This window comes from Eleutherodactylus coqui, chromosome 9 (assembly GCF_035609145.1).
Source record: "Eleutherodactylus coqui strain aEleCoq1 chromosome 9, aEleCoq1.hap1, whole genome shotgun sequence".
NCBI lineage: Eukaryota > Metazoa > Chordata > Amphibia > Anura > Eleutherodactylidae > Eleutherodactylus > Eleutherodactylus coqui.
In genome coordinates, this window is record NC_089845.1 from 73,913,232 (window position 1) to 73,939,911 (window position 26,680).

General features: G+C 43.6%; 1 protein-coding gene across 2 annotated transcripts in view; it reads right to left on the reverse strand.

The window, feature by feature from the left end:
- The window catches only part of GNAL (G protein subunit alpha L), a 238,693-nt gene that overhangs the window by 59,912 nt on the left and 152,101 nt on the right, over positions 1-26,680 (reverse strand). For both annotated transcript variants that reach the window (XM_066579529.1, XM_066579530.1), the window contains exon 5: positions 1,299-1,396. In XM_066579529.1, the coding sequence (XP_066435626.1) occupies positions 1,299-1,396 (98 nt within the window). The remainder of the gene's footprint in view (positions 1-1,298; positions 1,397-26,680) is intronic.

The following is a 26,680-nucleotide window of genomic DNA, read 5'->3' on the forward strand; positions in this document are numbered from 1 at the left end:
ATGAAGTTTTTCAGCACACAATTTAAAACCTATTTAAATGAACTAAAAAAAATGCTAGGATTTAAGTAGCTGGCTGTGGACTGTGCCTCGCTAGAATAGCTTCCGGACATGGCCAGTGGCAGGCAGAACATATATAACAGCTATGGTTTACATAACGCAAGTATTCTGAATCTAAAAGCCAAGCTATGGTAATATCAATTGTATACATTGTTTTATTATCGTTAGAAACAATGAAAGAACATTCTTTTACGACTCGTGGACCTTCTTTGGCAGGTTGTGGACCTTCAAGGTAGCTAGTAAACACACCACTTCCTGTGTGGTTAACCACCATTTAACTACATGTACTAGAGGGGTTCAAAGGAAGTTCCAGCTCTGATACAATACACCGCAGCTCTACAAAGCTGGATTTAGGCCTCTAACACTAGAATCCTGACAAGGAATCTTAGAACTTCAGGAATAAACACAAGCAAGAGAAAAGAATAACAATCAAAGGAGTAAGTCTGATACGAACAGCATCAGATCACAACACAATACATGTCGACATCTTGGTTGATATGTCATTTTAGGCAAATTTCATCCTCTTATCTGCTCCAGTATCCACACCGTCGTCGCACCGCTAGTCCTTTACAAACCTCATTGTTTAATGTTTTACCGAGCAAGCATAACAGGACAGGAAAAAGCTGCACTGTGTGATAACTAGCGCTATATAAAAGGACGGATCAGCAAGAACCCTACACCTGTGTTTTCGTATGTATTCTCTACACTCTGTCTTCTGTTCAAAAGCCAAGAACAATATTTTAATTAATTCACCCAACTGAAGATAGAAATCAAACTTTTACATGAAGTCTGATAACTGAATAGTCTAAAGCTTATGTTCCCACAAGAATGAAGTTCCCATAACCTGCCCTAGAGAAGTTCAACACATGTCAAGTTTTTAAATGGGCCTATTCAATGGGAATTCAAACCTCCTTAACCATTGCTATGGCCTTCATACCAGACGAGTAAGCAGCCTTTAATGTTTGGCACCATCACAGGAAGAACCAATTATTTCATCATTGTAACAGTTCTTAGAATACTTTTTAAAACTTCTCTGAAGACTACGTGCTAATTAGATACACCTTAAGTGAAATCACTATGCTCACAATGATAGTAAAAATATACACAGATCTATAGATAGATAGCCCCAACATTGTTGGCTATGGCTTGTGTCTCGGACTTTCTTCCCTCCGAATCTCATACAGCTAGTTTAGGCAATCAATCACACAAGAATGCTGCCAAAACAGAAGAAAACCACTTACTATTGTGCACAGTCAATAAGTTGGTATTCATTTGACCTTTCGAAGCATGCCTTCACACCGTCGTCATCCCAAAGTTTTTGTGCGTGTTCAAAAAATTCCTAGAAACAAGAAAGTGAAAGTTGTCATTTTCCAAGATGGCAATCCAACACGAAGCTTACAACAATTTATAGCATACAGAAGATTACATGCTGTCCTTATATAACATGCAACCAGTAATTCCAGGTCTCATGGTATAACAAGTGTTGCACAATCCAATACATAACCTTAGGTAAGTGGAGTGCATTAGCATTTTTTGTAATGTACAATTCAGAACACAGGAGAATACTTCTAGGGCATCATAGGGGAGGGTGCATCTGGCTCACAATCTTGAGAAGGCCTATGCAAAAGCCAGGCAGAACGGCACTACTCATCATTGGAAGCAGGGACCATTCCAAAGGACCTGTAAGCACATTTGCAGTACAGCGCCCCACCACCTTGAACTTCTCCAAAGTACTTATGGAGTAAAAAGTGCTCAAGTATACAGAAAAGTCCTGTGCATGGAGCTTGTACGGGTCCCTAGTACCGGCTGTGTGCGGTCATACACAGATATTCTCCCCTTACCATACAGCATCTGATGCAGCATACCATATCACATATATACCGAACCTCCATGTGTAATCACATGCTGGTGCAATATAGTGCTCACACCCCTCTAATCGCAGTCCAAATAAATGGCAGTCATATATTCACATCCAAGCTACTGATCTATACTGTAATCCAACAATTGTGTCCCAGCAGCAAATTAATGTGTACATTTGGCTACATTCACACTATGTTCTAAGCCGTTCTCTGTTGTGCCTGAGAGCTCCGACCTTACCGGGGTGCCCGGTTACCAGAGAACATTGCCCCTATAGCTCCAACTGCCTTAAAACAACAAAACCAGCAGTACTTATCCCTTCTTGGCCGCGGGGAACCAGCACTGTTGCCCCGCCACCCCCTCGGTGCTTGGTGTGGAAAATGTCAGCGGAAACCACCTGTAGCCAACCAGAATCTGTAGCATCACCACCCGTTCTCCGGCCTCAAGGCTCACATCCTGATGCTAGGAGCCAAGACCAGTGGGTGATCGTGGCATACTGCTCCCATTGATTTTAATGAAGCCTCACAGACATCTGCTCGAATGTGGCGTTTTCGAGCATTGTCTGCTCTATTCTTCCGCATTTATCGCACCTTTTCACCCATCACAATGGCCGCAGCCGCTAAAAACACAAGTAAAAATCGCGGAAGTACACCACAATCAAAATTGATGCATTTTGCCTAGCGCACGTGTGAGAGCGGCCTTAGCGGTAACATCTGTGTTCATGCAGTCGTTTAGACGACTATCGTCCCATGTAAAGGGGCCATAAAGGCACAATCCACATGAGAGTGCAATTTCGTTTTGTGAAAACTTGGCTGCTTTCCATACGTTTTTCCCACTCATGAAAAATGCTAATTCTTTATTGCTTCCCTTTTTTCCCCACCATGTGGTCCTCATTGTCACCTGTGTAAAAAAAAAAAAAAAGAAACACACAGTGCACTTGCATGAAAATGGCATATGAGTGCAATGTGGTTTCTATAATGCTCCATAGAAAATTAAGGGGCGATTCATATAAAAAAATAAAAAAGAACATGCAGCTATTTTTCTAACTCAGATTATTGGTCATGGAGAAAAAAAAAAATCACTTGTGCGAATTAACCCATTCAGCGAATGGGTCCTTTTCCCATACGAGTTCTGTCTATCTCGGAATCAGACAGAATGCAGTATTTCAATATGAAGCCTTTCAAGGGCTGTTCTGAAACGCGGAGGAATAGAGCATGATGCTTTGCTTTTTTTATTAAATAAGCTACAAAAACCACCATAAAACTGTGAAGGAAGAACATTATTTACATGAAACTACATTGTAGGACGTGGTATATCCATACACAGTATGGCGGTTTACACATTGCAATTAAATGCACTGTCACACAGGAAACCAATTATAACCATATAGTGTAATTTCATAAAAGTGTGAAATTATGAACAAGTGCAACAATAGAAAAACATGTCGAGCACGCTCCATTCCTAGAGCCTGTGTCTTAAATGGCCGCGACGTCCTATTGTTGAGGGCACTTGTTCTAAGACATAGATGCCTTTGTGATCTATAGAAAGTGTGGAATGCAAGTCTATACTTTGGTCGTTTCAGTTTGCCTTGTTTACAATGAAGTCAAAGTTATACATACACTAATCTCCAAAATCGGGGCATTGAGGAGGAAGACCGTGAAATCAGCAGGGTTATTTTTGGCTGCTAGTCATGCTTACAGAGATTAGCAGTTTGTTTTGTGCAAGTCTAATAGTTTGCACATGATGTTTTTATTTCTGCTAGCTTTCAGTAGCCAAATGTACCAACTTAAATGTAGATACAGTAAACTACAACAACAAACAACTCTCTGTGCACCGACATTGTAATTACAGCAACACGACAAACTAGAAATGATTGCCTATGTGTCGGTCTGCCATGGCTTCTACCCGAAGCATCACCTTTCTAGGCAGCTGCTAGAGAAGGCAAGGTTGTCACATTTCGGTTGTCCATTATTCACACGGGGGAATTCCGCCTTGGATGTAGGTGCAGATCCTGTGCCAAAACTGCTCCAAGTTTGGGTCAGTAAACCCACAGTTGGGCCAGGACCCCGGTTCTGCAATATGCATGTGTGAAACTGGCCTTAGACTAGTGTGTCAGAAATGGCTTGAGCCTCGAAGGTTTGTGGACTTGTCCTTCTTGATTTTGAGGAATCTCATCCACAAACTGCGTGGGGAGGTGGGGGGGAACTAAAGTGTAAGTTGACATTTGGTGTGCACTTTAAATCTGAACATGACAATTAATACTGCAGACATTCATTGTAGATTTCACCTAAAGGGCTGAAATCAACGACAAATCCATAAGCAACACGTTTGCCACAGATTGCTGGATGCGCCACCGACAACCGCTTTCCCAATTATAAAAACTGTGGACAAAAATATAAGCACATTTTAGGTAAACCACGTGGCCATTAACAGCTAATGAGCACTAAGGCTCCACACGGGCGAGAAAATCGCAGGACGTTCACCAGCGATAAAAAAAAGCAGAATATGAAACCAATGACGTACAATGGTTTCCTTCCCATCTGCAATGTTTTCACTGATGCGATGTTGAGAGGGATAAAAAATTGTGGCATACTCTATCTTTCTGCGATGTACCCTTTTTTTTTTTTTTAACCTCCCATGTATCCCTATGGAGGCTTCTTTTTATCGAATTACGCCGCTATAAGTGTGATGCGATTTTAACATTAAAGTCCGATTGACTTATGCGATAAAAAAAATTGTGCAAACTTATTGCGCAGTTTTATCGCGGGCGGCAGCGATGCAAGATTACTCCGTGATTTTGTAGCCTGCGTGAAACAGGCCTTAGTCCTATATACTTTCTCTCCTTTTGTAATCATCAATTGCCAATGTAGCAAGTCCCATAAGCATACATATGTTTCAAATTATGCAATTGATCCCTATCAAAAAATTAGATGCACTGGCAAAGCCAAAAGGAGCATACACCATACAAAACAGCATTACAAGTAATGGTACGTCTGTATATCCTACCAAAACCCCAAGGTAACCTGCAGACTGTTGGTAAAATATTTAAGCTTTTGCATTACTATACACACTATATATATATACACACATATATATTAGTGTGTTAATAAAAAAAAAAAAAAAAGAAACTGGAATACTGACAACACAGGCATTGTCAGACTGGTTTATAATCAGAGCGCCTGCACCAGCACATCAGAGGAGTTCATCTCAGGTCAGAGGGAGAAACAGGGGAGGAAGCAGAGACGATCCTCGTGTTGGAACACTGCTGCGCCACCTCTACTTCTACATAACAGCCAATCACAGCGCACCATGTCAGATGCTTAGAAAACAAAGTTGTCATACTGCAATTTTCAAAGGCGAGCTTCTCTCAAGATTTCCTAGCCAAGCGCATCCACTTCTGCTGGCAGAAGGCGTCCGTGTAACACGTACACTGGGCCATCATAAAAAGACGGTGGTGTACCCTAAGGCCCCTTAGGTATGTCAGTAAGGGGTTAACTTTATGGAGCGAAGGGAAAAAACGATGCCTTGTTTCCTTCGTTCTTGGGATCAGTGGAGGTCTCAGAGGTCAGAATCCCAACCATGGAAACTATAAGGCTGATTTATGTAGGGCGCAATTTCTGTACGGACCCTCTGCAGTGAAATTCCGCGGTATTTAGAGCTGCAGCAAAGCGGACGAGATTTTGAAAATGTCGTCCACATGCTGTAGAAAAACCTGCACAAAACCCGTGCGGAAACTTTGTTGCGGCGTTGAATTCAAATCCGCGACATATCAATTGTATCACCGGTTCCGCTGCGGAACTCACCCCTTCTGCACAGGATACATAAATAGGAGGTATGATGAATTGGTAGCAAAACCTCAGTCTTCTGTTTCTGCTCTTGAAGGGTCTGTCCAGAATTAGACGAAAATAGTTTTTTTCTTCCAAAAGCAGCTCCGCACTTCCAATGCAGTTGAACTACAACACCATGAATCCACGGGCAGGTGTGGCGCCGTTTTTGAAACAAAGCAAACGTGTTTGTATAATCGGGCACAACCCCTTTAATAATAGTTATGCCAATGGTACTAAAGCAAAGGCTTCAAACTTTCCTATGTTATTACTGATAACTGTAATGACTAACATTTTTTTCTAGCTATTATGCAAGAAAATGCTCAGACCTTGATGAAGATGGCGACTTGCAAAGTTTAGAACTTTTTTTTCCACATTGACATCCTTCTAAATATCTTTAAATGTTTGTCACATTTCACAAAAAAAATTACAATAGCAATGTGGCCAGTTCAGGGGTGGATCATACCCACTGCCCACAGTCTTGGAGAAGTGCTTACCTGATAAAGTAACTTCTAATATGTTTATGTATTTTCTTATTATATTGACTAGGGACATGTAGTAAAAGAGCCCCTTGAGCATACTGCTGACACTCTAGCATCTGGGGACAGCCAGCACCACCTGGATTCTTTTTACTAATTGGCTGAAGCAACTGCGCCATGAAGATGCACTCAACCTGTAATATAGGTAGGCAGATACAATGAGGGGGAAATAATAGTACCGAGGCTTCCTACAGAGGTCATAGATGCATTAGGCCTCCTTCCCACGAACGGATTTCCGCCGCGTAATTCGCGGCGAAAATCCGCTGCGTTGCACGCAGCTATTAGGTTCTATTGAACCTAATAGCTCCATGCTCACGATGCGTAATTCCACCGCGGAATTACGCACCGCGATTTCTCCCGTCCTCACCCGCAGCATGCTCTATTTTCTGCGGGTGAGGACGGGCTGTACGCACTGACGGCTTCCATTGCAGTCAATGGAAGCCGTCCATTCACGCTATCTCCCGCTGTAACCAGCGGGAGATAGCGTGAAAAAACGCTTTCCCGCCCACCGCCGAGCGTCATATGACGCCAAATGACGCGGTCCGGCCGCGTCACGTGACACGGCTGGTGACGCGAGAGCGGTGGGCGGTGACGAGCGGTGACGCGGCGGTGGTGGGCGGGGAAGCGATTTCACGCTATCTCCCGCAGGTAAGTATAGGGGCTCTGGGGGGCGCCGTGACGGGCTTCACAGCGTAATATTACGCTGCGGAGCCCGTCACGCTCGTGGGAAGGAGGCCTTAGGGCTCATTCACATCTGCGCTTCCCCCCCCCCCCCCCCATCAGCTGTTCCATCTGAGAAGCAGCCAAAAAAAAGTAAAGCTGGGTTCACACAGGACGGAATTCCGCCCACAGCTCCTAATCGCAGGATTAGCCAGCCAAGTGGACGAGATTTTGCAAAAATCTCATCCACATGCTGCGGCCAAGCTGAGCGGAAATGGACATGCAATGTGGAATTCAATTTCGCAGCATGCCAATTCTTTTCTGGTTTCCACAGCATCCCCCCTCCTCTCAATGGGGAGAGAAAGACGCAGCGGAATGCAGATGGTGAAACTGCTCCAAAACCCGCGGTTAAAGGCCACAGGTTTTGAAGCTGCGCTTTTCCAGAGGAAATCTCGGTGCGGCCATTCTGTGAGAATTCCGCTGAAATTCGGTCTTTGTGACCCCAGCCTAACACTTCCATTTACATCCCCATTGATTTCCATTTTTTTAAATGGAAACAATAGCGCAGACTGCTGTGGAAATCAATGGAAATCAACTGGAAAGGAGGATTACATTATAATCAATGGGTGACGTAACTGAATGGAATATTTTCCATTTGGTTCTACTTTTGATATCAGTATAATGGATCCATTTTTAAATGAGCATGCGAAGAAAGTTAGAAAGATAAGAAAATACAAAAAATGGTTCCATTAAAAATGGCTGTGAATACGGAAAAAATGGAAACTAAATGGAATCTGTTTTGCTATCAGTTTCAGAATCAGTTAAAAATGGCAGGTAAAACGCTGATGTGAACAGGTGGGAGTTCCACCTGCAATTACAAGCACCAGCCACTACATGGGGCAGAGCGGCAGCTTCCACTGACCCCGATGTATGCCGGCAAGGACAGCGGGCGCTGCCTGAAGAACTCCTTTAAGCCCACCACACAGAGATCAGACCTTTTACAATGACCATACGATGCAGTGTTTGTATGAGGAGTCAGATACCAATGCAGAGTAAGACTTCCACCTTGGCCTGAAGGACAAGTGAAACAATGACTGTGCATTCTAAATCTGATGCGAAGGACACAACAAAGTTGTTCTGCAGGCTATGGACTTAAGAAAACATGACCCGGGCTACGTTCGCATGTGGTGGATTTGCTGTGGATTTTCCACAGTGAAAAAAACAAAGCAAATTTGCACCACTTTTTCTGGATCCACATCAAATTTACCCCTTAACCTAAAAAAGGGAAAATCTACTCCAAATCTGCACAAAAAGGTGCCGACTTTGACATAATGAATCTGCTCCAAAATCGGAGGATTCTTTTCTAATGTGGAAAATGCGTAGCAAATCTTTCAAGCGCGAGTATACACGGACTGCGCATTCAGATGGCAAACCAAGCCGATAACTGCAGCAAGTTGTGCCAAAACTCAACTGCAATTTTCGGAGTGCGGTTTTTACCACACCCCAAACGGAAAGAAAAAAACTAAAAACTTTCCATCCATTTGACTGGGGTTAGTTTGGCGTCAACCACACTGAGTTTTGCAAGCCCCATTCAAATGAATAGAGCAGTCATAGAGGTTTCTCGAACAAATGTGCAACATGTAAATTCTTTTTTACATGAATACCTTAGGAAATGTGCACAGCCAAAGCATCCACAGCAAGTCAGTCACTACGCTGCATGCAGAGCCACCAGACACCAGTTATCCAGTTTGCACGGTGATGCACCTGCGGGTTGGGTATGAAGCGGGCTTCACTCATTTGAAATAAGTGACACCACAAGCCGCCATGATCTGACTTCTTGTTACAATCACAGCTGTTTGACAACTTCAGTTATTCCTGATCACAGGATATAGGCCAGCAGTTGACTTGCCATCAGCCCACAGTGATGCAATTGCAGGGTGCCAACTGTTGCAGTGGTAGCACCAGGCCCAGCGAAGGCTCCTAGGCCTGCCATGTATTTAACCAAAAGCCAAATAGGTAAATGTTAAAAATACAATATACTGCAGTACTGAAGTATTTTAGTATATTGTACAAGAGATTAAACAATGGAAAATTCCGATATAACAAATTTAAAATTTTTTTTAAAAAATGTTTAAAAAAACCTTTTCCCATAATCTAAACAATAAAAAAACACCGTCACATTATTTATCCCAGAGTCAAAATTAAAATTTTTTTCAGTCACCCCAATTGTCAATAAAAATTAAATAAAAAGTAATTAAAAAGTCACATTTAGCAAAAAATGCTAACAGTTTTTATTGCTATAATTTTTGGCTAAATGTGACTTTTAATTAAATTTTTATTGACAATTGGGCTGACTAAATTAAACTTTGTAATACGGTATATAATGCCTCTACGTCCACTTTTTAGACTCTTCCTTTCCCCCAATCTAGGCTATGGATACTGTTTTTCAGTGAGTTCAGGGTTCTGAGCAGTAATGTGCACAGGAGACCGTGATGTCAGAAATACCATTATTCAATATACACAAATAACTGCTTATTCTGAAAATTCACCTGGAATGATACATATAGGGTCTAATGATGATCACGGTGTATGTGATAGGTTTGCGTGATAACCGTCAGCACACAGGCATGTAAACAATGTCGCAGGGGACCCAGACGATCGTGTCTAGTACTGATTGCAGGTTAGCGATGCACCTTAGCAAAGCCAAACACCGGGCTTGTTGCAACTAGGACATCTAAACGGATGCCCCAATTTGAAGGGGTGCCAACGTGACAGACCGTTTTTAAAACTGCCTTGTTGCACGTTGCAGCACCGAATGCAGAAGCATGCCACTCAATAGTTTCTGCAAGTTAAAATACTTAATTCTGCTTATATTCGATTAGTCGGGGCAAATCTAGAATGGGAGCACTAGAAAAGGGGCTATTTTACAGTGAGCACCGAAGTGCAAGCTTATCAGAGTGTGAAAGCCAATTGTAAATAATCTTTTGTATTCGTTAGAACATTTTCTAATTTATGTATAAATACAGAATGCACAATGGGCAGCAATGCAATATAATTAGATCAGATGCCAAAGCAACATAAAAACACTCCAAAGAACACCTTTACCCAAATGACATTTCTTTATGAAAGGAAAACAAGCAAGGCCCCTTTGTACTCCAGCAGAATAGTCTCATGTGGTTTCCTTTAACAAACTTAAGGCTTTGCAACTGTTCCCTTGACGAAGAATAGTGTCAAATACTTTTCTATAGCAATACCCAAAATCCCCGTTGCCCGAGTTCCTCAGTGATAACATCCAGACACAGAAGTCTTACCACTTCCAGTAGACTTTGCGCCATTAACAGTCTTTAGAGGGGTTTTCCCACAACTTAAGCCCCATTTACACTCAACAATAGAGATGAGCGAACGTACTCGGTAAGGCCGATTTCGCAATCGAGCACCGCGATTTTCGAGTACTTCACTACTCGGGTGAAAAGATTCGGGGGTCGCTGGGGGGCTGGGCGTGGTGTGGTGGGGCAGGGGGTAGCAGCGCGGAACAGGTGGGAGCTCTCTCTCTCCCCCTCTCCAACCCCCTGCTCAACCACAGCGCCCCCCGAATCTTTTTCCCCGAGTAGTGAAGTACTCGAAAATCGCGGTGCTCGATTGCGAAATCGGCCTTACCGAGTACGTTCGCTCATCTCTACTCAACCATTATTGCTCATAATTTGTTCAAACAATGGCTTTTGAGCGATAATTTTTGCCTGTAAACGCTTCTGTCTTTCACTCTTTGTCTGAACAATGATTTTTAGTTGAGCATAAAATCCATCGCTCAGTCAAAGAGATAGCAGTGATCGCACGCTGTGTTCTCCATGGGAGCAGCTGATTACATTGTATTCAGCTGACAGCCCGCGGAAGCCCATAGGAAGACAATGCAGCTGAGTGCAAAGTCCAGACCACATGCTGGGATTTGTAAACAGCTGCTGGATGCTCATTTACACGCAAAAGAAGGTAATAACCTGCTAATGGACATTTGTGTCCATTAGCAGTTTATGCAAAACGATTGCTAGAATTGTCAATCTTTCAATCATTTGAAAGATTGTCTTTGCGTGTAAATGAGCCTTAACACTGCCTCACAACCGTTGCTTCCCAGTTCTGGCTGACCGTGACATGAGACTACTGCAATCAATTACTGGCTATAGGTGGTCACTGCTGTGACCAGTGATTGGCTTTAGCAGTGAAATGACGGACAGGGACATCACCGATTGTGTCCAGTAAACCTTCCAGGGGCTTGTACATTAGAGACTTACGGGACACCATCAGTGGCTTTCCGGGGTCAGGCCTTCGGTTAGCTGCAGTGGTCACATGGGTAAATATTGGAGCGCAGTAAGCGACGGCAGGGAAGCATTGTGGCAGGACGAGAGTATTGGAGGAACTTTTATCTACACTTCATACCCCCACTGCTATAAATGCCCCCTACTGCCAGCAATAACTCAAGCAACATCTTTAAGTTGTAGGAAAACCGCTCACCACACTGAAAAAAATGCAGATTTAAATTCTTAGCATGTCGATTTATGCTGCAGATTTTTACTGTATATTACATCCTGTGCAATGCAAAGAGTGACACCTGCAGTACCTCTGCACCTCTTCAGAAAAAAACCCAAAACACACACTATACGGTGCAGCTTTTACTGTTACGTAAAATTCACAGCAGATATGACAAGTGCCTGCACCCTAATCATAACATGCCTGCTGGAAAGCCAAAAGTGACAGAACACAGTGAGGCTTAGCAGAGCAAAAATTGATTAATTTTTTTTTTTTTTTATAATATAGATAATAACATATACAAGTAAAAAAAAAATTTGAAAAATGTAAAAAAACCAAATAGGTCATTTTCTGATGACATGCCACTTTAAATTATGGGAGTGTAATATTACCACCCTATACCCAGGATGGCTTAATGGTATATTTGGGAATCCGACAGCCAGGACCCCCACCAGTCAGCAAGAGCCAAACAGCACAACTTCCTACACGGTGCAGCGACCTGGAATGTTAATACAAGCTTTGTCCCATTTGAGTGAGCTGTGCCATTTGCAGCTCACAGTCCAGTGTGAGGACAGGTGCCAAATATTATACTTCTAGAAAACCCCTTTAAGATCTGAAATGATGGAAAAGCTAACAATTCCATTCTCACAATCCATACGTTGTCCTCTCCGGTTCTGTTTGCTAAGAGGTGATCAAACTGAAGCGCTTTCCCGTTTCTGGATTCTACTGCGTTTTTAGTCGCAGCCACAATAGTGAGGATCTTCCAGTCCTGTAGGGCATACAGGGATTAGGGGTGGAAGCACAAATGCCATTGAGGACAATAGAAGCCTGGGGTGGGCAATCCGCTGCTAGGTGTAACAGCAGGCTGACTGCTTATCACACTCTCACAGACAGATACACAAGTAGGCTTGTTACATTGTCAGTGACACAGCAAAGACCAGATCTAGCGAGAGGTCCAAGTATTAGGAAAACATGGCTACTTACTATCAACATCCGTGTGACATGTGTCTGCGTCTCTGGTATTGCAGCTCAGTTGAAATGAAGTGAATTGGGCAGAGCTGCAATACAACTCACAGCCAGGGGACAGAGGTGGTGCTTTTTTGGAAGAAAGCAGTAATTGTTCCACTTCTGAGCCCCTTGTAAGGCTGAATTCACTCCGGCAGTACAGGGAACAGTTGGACACATCGTTTCTCTTTCCCCTACCCCTGATGTTGGTTTATAAACTGCACCAAAAGCTGCGTATGCAACTCCAGCATATATCCAGGGAAACGCTTTACATACGGTTCTTGGCTCAGACTCCTTGCATTGGACTGCACAGACTATTACAGAGCAGGCGATCTTGCATTGCTTGTAGGGTTAAGGTGCTTTTAGATGGAATGAGCAAAAGTGAACGATAATTATTAAGTGTAAACGCGCGCCAACGACGGGATGACGAAAAGTACTATTTCACTTTTCACTCATCCTTTTTTTAAACGCAGGCATAAAAATCCTTATTCGCTTATTGTTCGGTCGTTCTCATTCACTTAATACAGGCAGTGTGAATAAGTGGTGTCCATCTGACTAGTGACAGTGAGGGGTTTCATTCTGGGGTTGCTTCTCCATGCAGTTCTCTGCACTCCTGATGGAACCCCGAGACGGAATCCCACTGTATGAAGACAACCCAAGTGTACCTTTACATGGAGTCATTATTCTTCATAGTCGCTCAAAACAGTCGCTGAAGTGTATGAATAATAGTTGTCTGAAAGCCATTACCTGGAGAGTTTATGTCCTTTGTAGGGGGTCTCTCCATGCAATAGTTTTCAGTGCTGTACTGAAAAAGCTGCGCTAAACGCTGTACAAAAACGCCTGTGTGAGGGAGGCCTTCTGGGGCTCTTGTCTAAACAAACCAGTAGTTCTCGATACAGGACACCGATGGGTTCCTGCAGGAGTCATTATGTGCCACAGATCACAATGGTTGTCCTGTAGAGACCTTCACATACAGCAAGAGGAGCAAAGCAAACTTTCCAGTGGGTACCCCCTTACACAATAGGAAAATGTATAAGTGCCATATTTGGGACAACTTATCACGTATCCTCCCCTCAGCATAAGCAGACCATGCAACACTCTAAAACATGTAAATAGCAATATTTTATTAAAGACCACCTCCAGGGACTTCTTCTAGATTCAGGTACCTATAAACTCCTCCAGTTTAAGGGGTTGTCCCGCGAAAGCAAGTGGGGTTATACACTTCTGTATGGCCATATTAATGCACTTCCTAATGTACATTGTGCATTAATTATGAGCCATACAGAAGTTATTCACTTACCTGCTCCGTTGCTAGCGTCCCCGTCGCCATGGTGCTGTCTAATTTCAGCGTCTAATCTCCCGATTAGACTCGCTTGCGCAGTCCGGTCTTCTCCCTTCTGAATGGGGCCGCTCGTGCCGGAGAGCTGCTCCTCGTAGCTCCGCCCCGTCACGTGTGCCGATTCCAGCCAATCAGGAGGCTGGAATTGGCAATGGAACGCACAGAGCCCACGGTGCACCATGGGAGAAGACCTGCGGTCCACCGTGGGTGAAGATCCCGGCGACCATCTTCGCAAGGTAAGTAAGAAGTCACCGGAGCGCAGGGATTCGGGTAAGTACTATGCGTTTTTTGTTTTTTTTTTAAACCCCTGTATCGGGTTTGTCTCGCGCCGAACGGGGGGGGGGGGGGGGGGGGGCTATTGAAAAAAAACAAAAAACGTTTCGGTGCAGGACAACCCCTTTAAGCTAAATGTGCTAAAACATCTTTCACAAATTGTACCCTCAAAATGGGGTCTACCAAATTTATTGCGTTCCGGAGGATCTTTCTTTTTTCCCCATCTATAGTTATTTATTTTTAATGGTCCCCAAGGTCACAGGCGTTAAAAACAGAACACACAAGTGCAATCAAATTTTTTTCCCCTGCACCCATTAACTTAAAATGCAGACTTTTCATCAGGAAATCGGACAAAAATGGGACATGCTACATTTTACTTTTACTTGGACTATTCCAAGTAAGAAAAAGAATTGCCCATATGAATACTTCCATTCAAATCATTATATTCCATTTTTGTGCACTGTTACATTTTTGCAGTTCTCAATTCGTAATCGCCCATGTGAAATACAGCCGAGGGCTTATTTACACGAGCGTACATCGGCCGGCAGATATATGCTTCCATCTAAGCAGTCCCCCCCTTCCCTCAGCGGCTATCTGCCTCTCCCCTCCGGCGTTTGCAATGGCAGTGAGCGGGACCGCATGGATGCCCGATCCTCCGTGCCAGTGTAGGTTTATGGGATGTTGTAGGAGCTATATGATAGATTACTGAGCTGTACCATTAGCTGCAATGCCTGTGACGTCCTGGGAACAAGCTGGGGCAGCCTAATCACACCTGATGTCAGAGGGAAGACCCGAAGCAGCAGCTCACGGACACAGCTGGAGTGGGGAGAGGTGAGTATATCACTATTTGCTAGGTTACTGCATAAAGAACAGGTTGTACAGAGAAGCTACAACTAAGACAGCCCCTTTAAGGCATTGGATAACAAAAGTGTATACGTTAAGCATAAGGAAACATGCAGCCAGAGATACTGTTTTTACATTAGTCAATGGAAAATGTATATTGTAGTGTGGTGTGCTATGCTTTTCTCTCTCACAAAAAATGTCCACAAACATAAAAGGGAAGTCAAATGTAGTCAAAAGCATGCACTTTCATACTGCATTTCACCGATCATGGCTAATGGGTGCATCAGGCAATAGGTTTTAAGGTTTTTGTTTTAAATTAAAATGTATACACTTGGCAAATGATAAAATCCTGATGTGAACGATCCTTAAAACTCCTTTCACAGTTGAAGAGAAGAAAATAATTAGAAGTTTACATATACTTCAGTTCACTGATATAGAGTCATATAATTACCAATACTCTAAGCGGAATCTAAATGGAATATCCAGGATTAGAAGGGGGGGGGGGGGGGGGGAGATAAATAAAAGATAAAACAAAACACGAAAACTATCTATTCCGCTCCTCTCTAATTGAGAGAGTTTCCCCAAAGTTTTTTTTTTTAATGCGATATTGTGCGATTCAGGGGTTCTATCACAGCGCTGTTAGCAGCAGTGATAGAATCCCTTGGCGGAATCTACCCAACAGCATCACTTCTGTCCATGCACCATGTCTGAGCTAGTATCCAGTCCCCCATTCACGCCACTTAATTTATGCAATCTTCCTGTCTAAAGTAACCTGTCAGCTCGAACTTGGTGTCCAAACTGTAGGCATCATATTACAGAGCAGGAGGAGCTGAGAGGACTGATATATAGTTTGATGGGAAAATATTCAGTATAAATTTGTATTTTATTCATTTATATCTCTTGTCATTCTAAAGGCTCATTTACACGCAAAGATACTCGTTCAAAAGATAGGTTTTGAGCGATTGTTTTGCATAAACTGCTAATGGACACTAATGTCCATTAGCAGCTGATCACCTTTATTTGTATGTAAATGAGCCTCTGGGACCCATATGCAGAGAACAGCAGGTGGTCTGTTCTCCATTTAATCCTTTGTTCTGCCTCAGGGCTGCAAGCTGAAAACAATGTAATCAGCCCTTCCATGGAGAATACAGCACCATGGACAGCAAACACAGCATGCGGTCTGTGTTATTTTCTCTCTGCCTGAACAATGGATTTTATGCTCACCTAAAAACCATCATTCAACCGAATAGTGAAAGATGGCAGCTAGAGATGAGCGAACGTGCTCGGCCCCGCCCCTTTTTCGCCCGAATACCGCGATTTTCGAGTACTTCCGTACTCGGGCGAAAAAATTCGGGGGGCGCCGTGGCGGCGCGGGGGGTTGCAGCGGGGAGTGGGGGGGGGGGGGAGAGGGAGAGAGAGAGGGCTCCCCCCTGTTCCCCGCTGCTCCCCCAGCACCGCCGCGCCTCTCCCCGCCCCCCAAATCTTTACGCGCGAGTACTGAAGTACTCGAAAATGGCGGTACTCGGGTGCGTAAGTACTCATTACGAGTACGTTCGCTCATCTCTAATGGCAGCATTTACATGCAACGATTATCGCTCAATGATGGCTTTTGAGCGCTAATCGTTGCGTGTAAATGGGCCTGAAGCTGAACAGTCCAAGCGGTGGACTTATCATTGACAATCGGTGTACGACTGAACCTACAAATGGTAGCTGTCAATCACTGATAGCTCCGCCCATTGGACGGTTTAGCTCAGAATGAGTAGAGATATAAACAAATTAAATACAAGTTCTACTGAATCTTTCCCCATAAAACTATACATCACTCTGCTCAGCTCCTCCCGCTCTATAACTTGATGCCAGCAGTTTGGATAGAGTGTTCCAGTTGACAGACTCCCTCTTATGAGTAAAGTTCTCCTTTAACAGTCTTCTGGCCAATTATATCTCCTACACCGTCCTGAAATTCAAAATAAAAGATTAAGAATTAAAAATAAAAATCTTGTTTCTGTCTCAAACAGCAACTCTGGCAGAGACAGGGTTAAAATAACTTTTAATGGAGGAGTATAACGATTGGCAGGGTACAGGTACTGGTTTCTGCCTAAAAAGGTGTAACGGAGCTTCAGATATTAGTATTTTTGTTCTTAAAGTTTCATTTATTTGCAGCAAGGTCAAATGCAACAAAGTAACCGCGGCGCCTCCACCAATCCGTGCGAGTTCTTAAAATAGGATTTTTATGTACAAAAATTAGCTAAATATAACACCTCGGCCCGGCTTTTATTTGTGCATCATGGATTACACAGCAGCTGTGTGTTTCCTTTACCCCATCCCTCACCTGAGTTTGTGTTTCAACACTTAACGCTACACAGAACAAAAGGGACCACACAAGTAAATAAAACCTGAGGCGATTATGTGCGTATGCTGCCAGCCACCGAGGATGAATCACAGATAGAAACCTGAACTCTAGCTGCATACGTACCTAACGATGTAATATGAGGAACATATCCTCTCCCTAGAAAAATGGAACCGACTTCGGTTGCCCTCGTCGAACAATCAACTCTTTCGCTGCTCATGGGAGAAGCGTCAATTTTCCCCACGTTGTCATCAACATTGTTACAAACTAATGAACAAGGATCCGGGAAACCCCTCCTGCGTGTACTCTGAAGTATGACTAAAAGCAAACCCTTACTATGTGGCAACTTGGATCCCGGGAAGAACGCATTACCAGGTCTCTCTTACTCAACCGTCCTTCATCTAAACTGGAACTGATGCTAAATTTACTCTTCACTGAAGCACAAAATCCCGTGATGACATACCAATTAAAAGTTTATTTAATGTGTCAGATTAAGAAGATGCAGCAGACATTATTGGACTGGAGACCTTCACGGTGTCAGCAAAATGTATGGTCTATGCACAAAAAATACATACATATCAATACCACACAAGCAATCAAAAAGTACAAATCATGGTAAGCGATACAATGAAGCAATTTATTGGGACATGTAAAGGTTTATCCTCAGATCCTGCTTATAAAGGGAATATGGCCAGCTAGTCCTACAGAGTAGAGAATGCGAAGGTCTTCCTGGGACAACTATAGAATCCAGATAGTGGATCTGCCCGTTGGTCATATGACAAGCCAATCAATGGGGGTATCCTGTACGGTAAGTAGCGAGGTATGTGAAGTGCTGCCGTCTCAAGTTAGCGGTCATTCAAATCGGTAAGGACAGGGATGTAGAAGCATGTGAAGGAACGCAAGGAGATCTGGCATGGCTTTACTGGTTGGAATTAAAATTTCCATAGATGGAAATTTAGTCCTCTCTACTAATATCCAACACGAATCCGTTTTGAGGCCTGCGCCTCTTCAGAGACATGGAGGGTAGGTACGGTGGCTCTCGCCAAGAGAGCATGGCATCACCCCCAGGCCTTGAAACACGTCCGTGCTGAAAATCAATTGAGGAATATACACTTTTCAAGCGATCAAGTTTTGATTCCGACAAAGTGAACTTCGGCCAGATCTCATGTTTTTCCTCTGACTGCCTTTACATGATATAAAGGGAATGTGTCATCTGAAAAGGACTGCTTTATGGACATTTTTATGTTAATCTTATATTAAAGGGTGTTGTCTTTGACTTCTAAAAATTTCTTTTATACAGTTTTTAGCTCCCTAGTAAATATTGAAAAGATGACTCACTTAAGTGACCTGATGCTCCAGTTATGTGCATAGTTTATGTAACCGCTGCCGACAATCACTTGGCTCAGTGGTCATGTGCTCTTCAAGCAAACATGACTACGGTGCCAGTGATTGGCTGCAGTGGTCATGTGAATGAAATAGATTTATAAACTCCATTTTCCATGGTGTCTGAAAATCTGCCTACGTGCATGAGATAGAGTATACAGTATGTGATTGATAGTCTGATTAGTTTGAGCAGTTCAAGACATTTCAAGCTAAACTATAAGACACTAGTCAGTCTGGCTCAGTTATAAGAACCCTCAAAAACGGGGTTTCTTGATTTATGTATGAAAAATCTGAATGGCAAAGCCAGTAAGGGCTCGTTCACGTCAGCATCGGAGGTTCCGTTCAGATCCTCAGTCGCTGATTTCCGCTAGCAAGCAAAACGAAATCATGCCGCAAGTGGTGCCATCTGGTCCTGTATGTTCCGGCACAATTCCGGACTCCGAGCTGGAAATAAAACAGACCCAGTTATTGTCAATAGTTGTCCCATTTGGTGCCGTTCAGTTCCATCATAAGGAGTCGTCGTTCTGGCCAAGAGGTTTCGTTTTCTTGCTACCCGAACGGAGCAGGAAAACAAACCTCCAAGGTCGGGAAGGGTATCATCTCTCCTAAGGGAGAGCACATAGAAGGTGAGTGGGGAGACTTATAAGGCCATGCATGCTCCTCCGGGAAATATATGCAAACGAGGAAGATGGAATAGTACCTCTGCAGCGCCACCTGTTGGATGGCAGCAATCCTGCAAATCAATGTCCGACCCTTTATACAGGTCTTTATAACAATAATTGGGAATACTGTTCAGAAAGAAAGAAAACTGTCCATAACTCAAGGCTGATAAAGACGACACAAACAGGGATGACGGGATCAGAAATGGTGGCAGGAGTGTGCATGTAATCCAAGCATTCAGCTGCCATGGACACATGAATAGGTGACAAGAAAGAATCTTCAGCGAGTTAATAATCTCCTAGCACATACTATCCCTTATGAGGGAACTGGTGAAGCAGTTCCACCACGGTAATTGCTGTAATGATCAACAAGGACAAAAACACTACAATGTGTAACCAAGTTCCTCGTACTTCACTTTTTTGTTTTCAGATGTAGCATGTTGCTATGGGATCATTGCTGTGCCGACATGTCAGAGCCGTCGTCCTGAAACACTCACAAATGTGATTGGCCATCAGACAAGGTAGAATTACCATATAGTTTCCTACAAACCAACGCTCACGTTGTACCACTCGGTCGACTTTCTTTTTAAAACTCAAGGTTCGCCATGCACTAACATAAGCAAGTTTACTGATTGTAATGTTTTGCAGATATATATTATTCTTGATATTACACTATTGTCCATTAAAAATTGGAAAAAACTAAATGTTTTGCAGGTACCTTTAATGCTATATTCTTGTATGTGGTTTAACAACTGTGTTAGGCCGGCTGCACACGGGCGGATTTGCATTGCATATTCCAGAGCGGGCGTCCACCTCCATATTTTGCAGCAAATCTAGCCCATTGCATGCTATGACAATACACGATTTCCTGCCCACGAGCGGAAATAGATTGCGATTTTATGCGGGATATGCACAGCCAGCTTCCGTTGAAGCCAATAGAAGCTGTCCAGTCCGCGCATGCGTGACGGAGTGCCAGCGGGCACATCCGCAGCAGTCACAGAAGACGCTGGACAGGTAACGCAGGGGCACGGGGTCGAACTCAGCTGCGGCTCCAACCCGCCTGTGTGCAGGCGGCCTTAATGTTGCCTGGTGTAAAGTCACAGGCATTCGTATAACAACAACTTGATGACAAATTTTTGTCTCTCTTGGAAACTACTAAAAAAGATGACAGTAAAGTCCACAAACTGCATTCATTCCAACGCTAACAATGTGCTTTAGGGACTATTCTGAATGACTCCTTAAACAATAGTTGTCCAGCGTACAGCGGTTCACGTGAGGATGGTATTAGCTCCATCAAGTGGATGCATTTATTCTAAAAATGTATTGTTTGATTAGCCCACCAACTAATTGCTCAAACATATGGTAGGTCAAAAGTATATACTTTGGACTAGGTTTGATCTACCAAAAAAAATAAATAAATAAAATAATAGATGTCTGGAAATTTTTTACTACATTACAGTCATTGGAAAACACATGCAAAAGTATGCACATGGGTAACATATATATTTGTTGTTAATAAAGGTCTTAAAAAGGGGGGGGGGGGGGGGGGGGAGTATAGTGAAACACATGTTTTTTTTAAATGTAAAAATGGACACAAACCTATACAAACGTATATTTAGCCATTTAACATCCATGTTTTAAAAACATACGGGCATGCCTAAAATGGCACGCATTTGTATACTTTGTCATGAGCATTTACAGTATATGTAAAATGTGCATGAAAGTCCTAATGTAAGGGGACCAGATTATTCCAGGGTCAAAGCGGGACAGAGGGGTGTGGTCAGGGGCGTGGCTTATCACACCCTATGACTTTACCTCCATTGTCATAAAAAGTTCAGGGTTGTTAAAAGACAGGGAGCAAATTCCGCAGCATTTCTGCATCCAAATAACTGTCAAAATCCGTACCACTAGTGAGTATTCTGACTGGAAATCAAGCTGCGTATCTGCAGCGGATTTCATACTATGCAGCGCTCCCCCTCACCTCCTCTGTAGGCTTCTCGCTGTCAGCGCTCTATGGGTTCTGGTTCCCGATGGCCTGCAGTGGCCTCATCAGACCAGAAACTGGAAGCCAGGGAGCGCTGGCAGCGGGAAGTCTTCAGAGGACGTCAGGGGGGAGCGCCGCATTGCATGAAATCAGCTGATTTCCAGCCAAAACCCACACCAATTATATTTAGGGATGTGTTTGTGTCCAGAATTAGCCAATCACATGTAAACTCATGCTAAGTAGTAGTCAGCACACCGCCGCCAGTATTTACAGGGATTCTAAATCACCCTATATAAACTTCAGCTCTTCTAGGAGGAGGTTCCTGACATTTTCTTAGTTGGTCGGTAAAGATCTTACAGCACATCAAAGGGGTCTGATTGTTGGATGGTGTCGGTCAGGAGAAGGAGGCCAAAAATCTCCTAGGAATTACATATACCATGGGGCACAGTGAAGATGGTCATCAACAAGTAGGTTACATTTGGCACATTAACATTCCCAAGAACTCGACGCCCCTCAGAAATTGATGAAAAGCCCAGAAGAAACTTGGTCCAGGAAGATGCCAAGAAGCCTACAGCAACAGTAAAGGAGCCCATTCACAATAAGTGATTACCACAGCTTACCTCCTCCCCCTCCCTGCACAATGACCTTTGCATAGGTCACACAGCATGCCTAGAACACTTTCCATAGAAGCCAGTGGGTCACCTCCTGTCCACTGAGTGGTCCACGGTCACATATATCAAAATGCTTTTAACTGCAGATCTGACTAGATGACAGCCGGCATAGTAATATACAGACAATAGAAAGAAAAAAAATCAATCAAATCAGAAGATAAAAGGAAATAAGAAAAATGGAAAATATCTCCCTACCTGGTTTTAATTAAAAAAAAAATATAGGTGATCCATTCCCTTTGAAATCTTGTTGACCATACCACTATAACGCTGCAAGAAGAGGACATCCAGCGTGTCACGTTCATCATGTGAATATCAGATGTATTCCGCTGCATATATTCAGGATATGGAAATTTCAGGCAATTTCCCATCTAAAATCTCTTTTGGAGAGGGAAAACACCGCACCATCACATGCTAGCTTGTAATAAGTGCTGCAGGCAAGAGGCGCATATACTTGATGGGTAGGCCCTGCCTAAAGAGTCATACGGCTTTACCCAAACTACTAATAAGTAGTCAAATATTTCTCATCCAGATTAAAAACCACACACCAGGAATTTCCCAGTAATGTAAGAGGACCTGGTCGCCCGCTCTACATTGGTCTCTTCTGCCAATATCTATTCAGCCTGGATAAACAAAAGTTAAACAAAGGCAAACATGTTTAACTATTACATACAGAGCTTGTACAAACGCAGAATTACATAATGCATGTCACTGAACTCTCTCCTTCACACATACACAAGGAGGCAAACTGAAAGGAACCACCAACCAGCACTACCCGGTTCATCTCAGGCTACGGAGGGGAAAGGTTTATTTCTGTTGGCCACTTTGTTACTTTTATTCAGAAATCTACACATAATTCATGGCTGTGGCAGCGGTAAGCAGATGGTGCGTACAGTTTGACTCAAGGGTGATTTTGGAAAGGATGACAAAGAGCAGCACCTACTTCCAAAAATATCCAAAGCACCATCTGAAAGTCATCTTTTGCATTGGCGCAATTATGAAATGCATTTTATAGGAACAGGTCTGTCAGGATCGGCACGCCTGCACTTTTTTTTTCTTTAAATGCCCTTTATATTTTTGTTTTAAGTGACCCCATTTGAAGCAAGACTCCAGGCAAAAACTTTCGGGACTTTGTTACAGGGGCTGAGTTGTCGGCCGCACATGCTCGACAGGTCGTACGTAAAATGATCGTTCCTGTGCACAGGAATGATCATTGCTCAGCGCGAAGAAGTGGATCGGGCCGGGGATCATACCGCCCCCTTCACAGTGAACAGGCAGTTATTCATAGATGCACGACTGCCTGTTTACAGTTGACAATAGCATTCAGTTTTTAGGCATGCATAAACTGAACGATGAAGATATGCAAACAAATTATGGTTAGTTGTTTGGTCGATGCATCCATTTAGACTGAACGACAATTGTTCAGATTTTCACTGGATCGCAGGAATCTAAACTATTTTCACGTGTAAAAGGGCCTTCAGGGTGCGTTCATGCTTAACAGATTTGGTGCGGATTTACAGCAGCAAAAAATCTACACCAACATCAGCATCCACTTCTACAAAACCCCTTTACTTATTGCAACTTATTACTAATCTGTCTTCTCTTAACGCAAACTTCTCCTCTATCCTCAGTGCAGCAGCCAGGATCATCTTTCTGCCCACCGATGCCTCTACTCTGTGCCAATCACTGACTGGTTGCTCTTTCACTTTATAAAACAATATGTGTATGACTCTCACCCACAGAACTCTCCACAGTGCTGCACCACCCTATATCTCCTCCCTCCTCTCTGCCTACCACCCCCTGCAGTGAGGAGGCGCTGCCACTCCAATCCCTTTTCAAAAGGGACTGCATGGAAGGCAGAGTGCCAAGCGCTCCAGCATTTCCATCACCCCATTGTAATGAATGGAGCACCAACCTTGCATGGTCCACCGCTGTAGGACAAGAGGTAACCCTGCAGTAACTGGTGGAATGAAACACGGGACCCGCATTCTTGAGATCACCAGGGTCTCAGCGGCAATCTGATCGATAGAAGACAATCTTCTTGCACATTCAGCATAGCAAATCTCCCGCAATATATATCTCCTCATTCAATATTCAATGTCTAGGTGTCACTTATCATATATGAATGTGACATCACTAACTATACAGCGGTGCAAAGGCCACGATATCCCATCAGATTAAATGAGGGTTATGTGAAATGCACACAAATAAGACCTGCACTCCGATATTTCTGTAAAGGTAGAGTAATATACCGGCATTGTAGTAAAAAAAGAGTCAACATTTACTTAAGTGAGGCTTTCCAACCTGAGGTTACCTGGTAACCCAAACATTCAGTACAATAAGAAGGCTTGCACATAAAGGCTTTAAAGTGACTAAATCGAGCTGATACACGACTATTCCAGGCATGCCGATAAGGAGATGGGCCAAACACATGCAACATTTTACTACGACTAGTTCAAGCCAAAGACAGTCTTTAGCATATTTGAGACCTGGCAATACAAGTTAAATACAATTCCATTTCATAGCGTTGTATAGGATATAGTTATTTCTCATTTCTTTAGTGTAAAACGGGGTAAGTGCTACTGTCTCACACCCTTAAGACATAGGCAGAGGTACCAATCATAAACACAATGGCTACTGCTGAGCCTTCTTCTGCAGCCAATCACCTTGAAGGGGCGTCACCAGAAAGTCAGTCTTGACTCCATCAGAACTTCCTGGTGGCATCAAGATCCACTAATACCGTGGAAGTCTGCCTCCAGATTCCGCAGAAAATACAGCCCATAGCATGCTGTGGCAAAACGCGTTTTACCTCCACAAGAGGAAATCGATTGTGATTTTCTGCTCGCATAAATTTTAAGCCGTCCGATCTGCGGCCCTTCTGCAATGTCACTGCAGAAAGGTCACGGATTCTGCGTCATCCCTAGGCGATGACGTGGGAAGAGCAGGGACGTAAAAAAAAAAAAAAAAAAAAAAAAAAATCTGTACTGCGCATATCCAATGGCTCGCCATGTGGTGCATGAAGATTTCTGCGCGGTTGCCAGCGGGGCCAGTGCGCAGGAGGCCTTAGACTGCAAAATTTTACTATGGAGTCTGGGAAGGCTAAGTACAGCACAGTAATGTGTTACAAAATGGTTTTAAGTCCCGACAGGAGACTTATACTGCATGAGCGATCAAACATCTCAAGTTCAATGTAATACTATAGAATTGCATCAAGACCTGACAGCCATTCTAGCAAGCAGGGCTTGAAAGGTAATCAGCAATGGCAGTGCTGGGAGCTTGAAGAAGGCCCCAAGCTACTATGGCACCTCGCAATCACATCGCGGGTAGGCCATTCAGGATCCCCAGAATTGCGATTGGGGAATATAAAAGGTCGCTGCCAGAATAGACAGCGGCATTAAAAAGGGTTAACAGCAGTGATCAGGATTCGTGCTGATCATAGCTGCTGCAGGGTGTCAGTTGAAGGAAACGGCCGGTACCCGCATTTTATGGAGCAGGATCAAACCACGAACATACAGGACTTAGGCCGCCTGCAGACGAGCGGGTCGGTTCCGGCAGCGAGAATTCACGCCGCGGGACCCGACCCGAGTGCCTGCAGGGACGAGCGCGTACTCACCCGTGCCCAGCGGGTCCGCCTCTTTCATGTGCCGGCTGCCGGCGCATGTGCAGACTGGAGTTGACGGCCGGGTGAGTGGCGTTTCTGTGCGGTAGGACATGCTGCGGTTTGTTTGCCGCGCGACACTTCGCGCGCCCAAACCGCGGCCGTCTGCATAGGAGTGCGTATTGTAATGCACTCCTATGCAGGCTTTCAGTGGTGTAAATCCCGCGGATAATCCCGCGGCGGGATTTCCGCCCATGTGCAGGCGGCCTTAACTGTACATCCCATGTCCTTCAGGGGAGCTATATAGTTTAACAGTTCTAAAAATAAAAAAATAAAAATTAAAAAAAAAAAAGAACTCAATAATTCAAAAGTCACCCTTTTTTTTCATTATTCCCATAAACTAATCAGAATAAAACAGATTTGGTATTGGTATGTAAAAGTCCGAACTAGTAAAATATCTATCCCGCACAGTACAGTGAAGGGCGTAAAAATAAACAAAAACAAGGAGGGAATGCCAGAATTGCAGTTTTTTTGTACCCTTTCTCCCAAAAAATGTTAATAAAAATGTGATCAAAAAAGACCTACGGTTTCCCAAAATGGTACTAAAAAAAAAAAAAACACAAAACAAACAAAAGAAAACCCTACTGATCCCGCACAGCCCAATCTCCGAAAAAAATTAAAAATTACAGCTTTCAGGATAAGTTGACGAAAAGCAATAGGGGGAAAAAAAACCCTAAGAAATAAAACCATTAACTCCGCTAGCTAATATATATATATATATATATATATATAATATTATATTCACACACCGCATCACTGTAATTGTGCTGACCCATGGAACAAATTCATATCATCATTTTAATGCACTGTCAACGCTGTAAATCTAACCTTCACAGAAGCGGTGCAATAGCATTTTCTAACCTGTGACCAAGTTTGAGCTTAAGGCCCCCCTTTCCACGGGCATTGCGGTATCCCGAGAGCAGGAGTCGCCGCCGAATCTCTGCCGGTCAGCCCCATCTGATAGATAGGCTGACCACGGAGAATCGGGGGAGTTTGCAGCATCCTGCGAATTGCCCGCCGCGAGCGGAGAATTGCAATGGATTGTCCGCTCATGGACAGTGTGCCG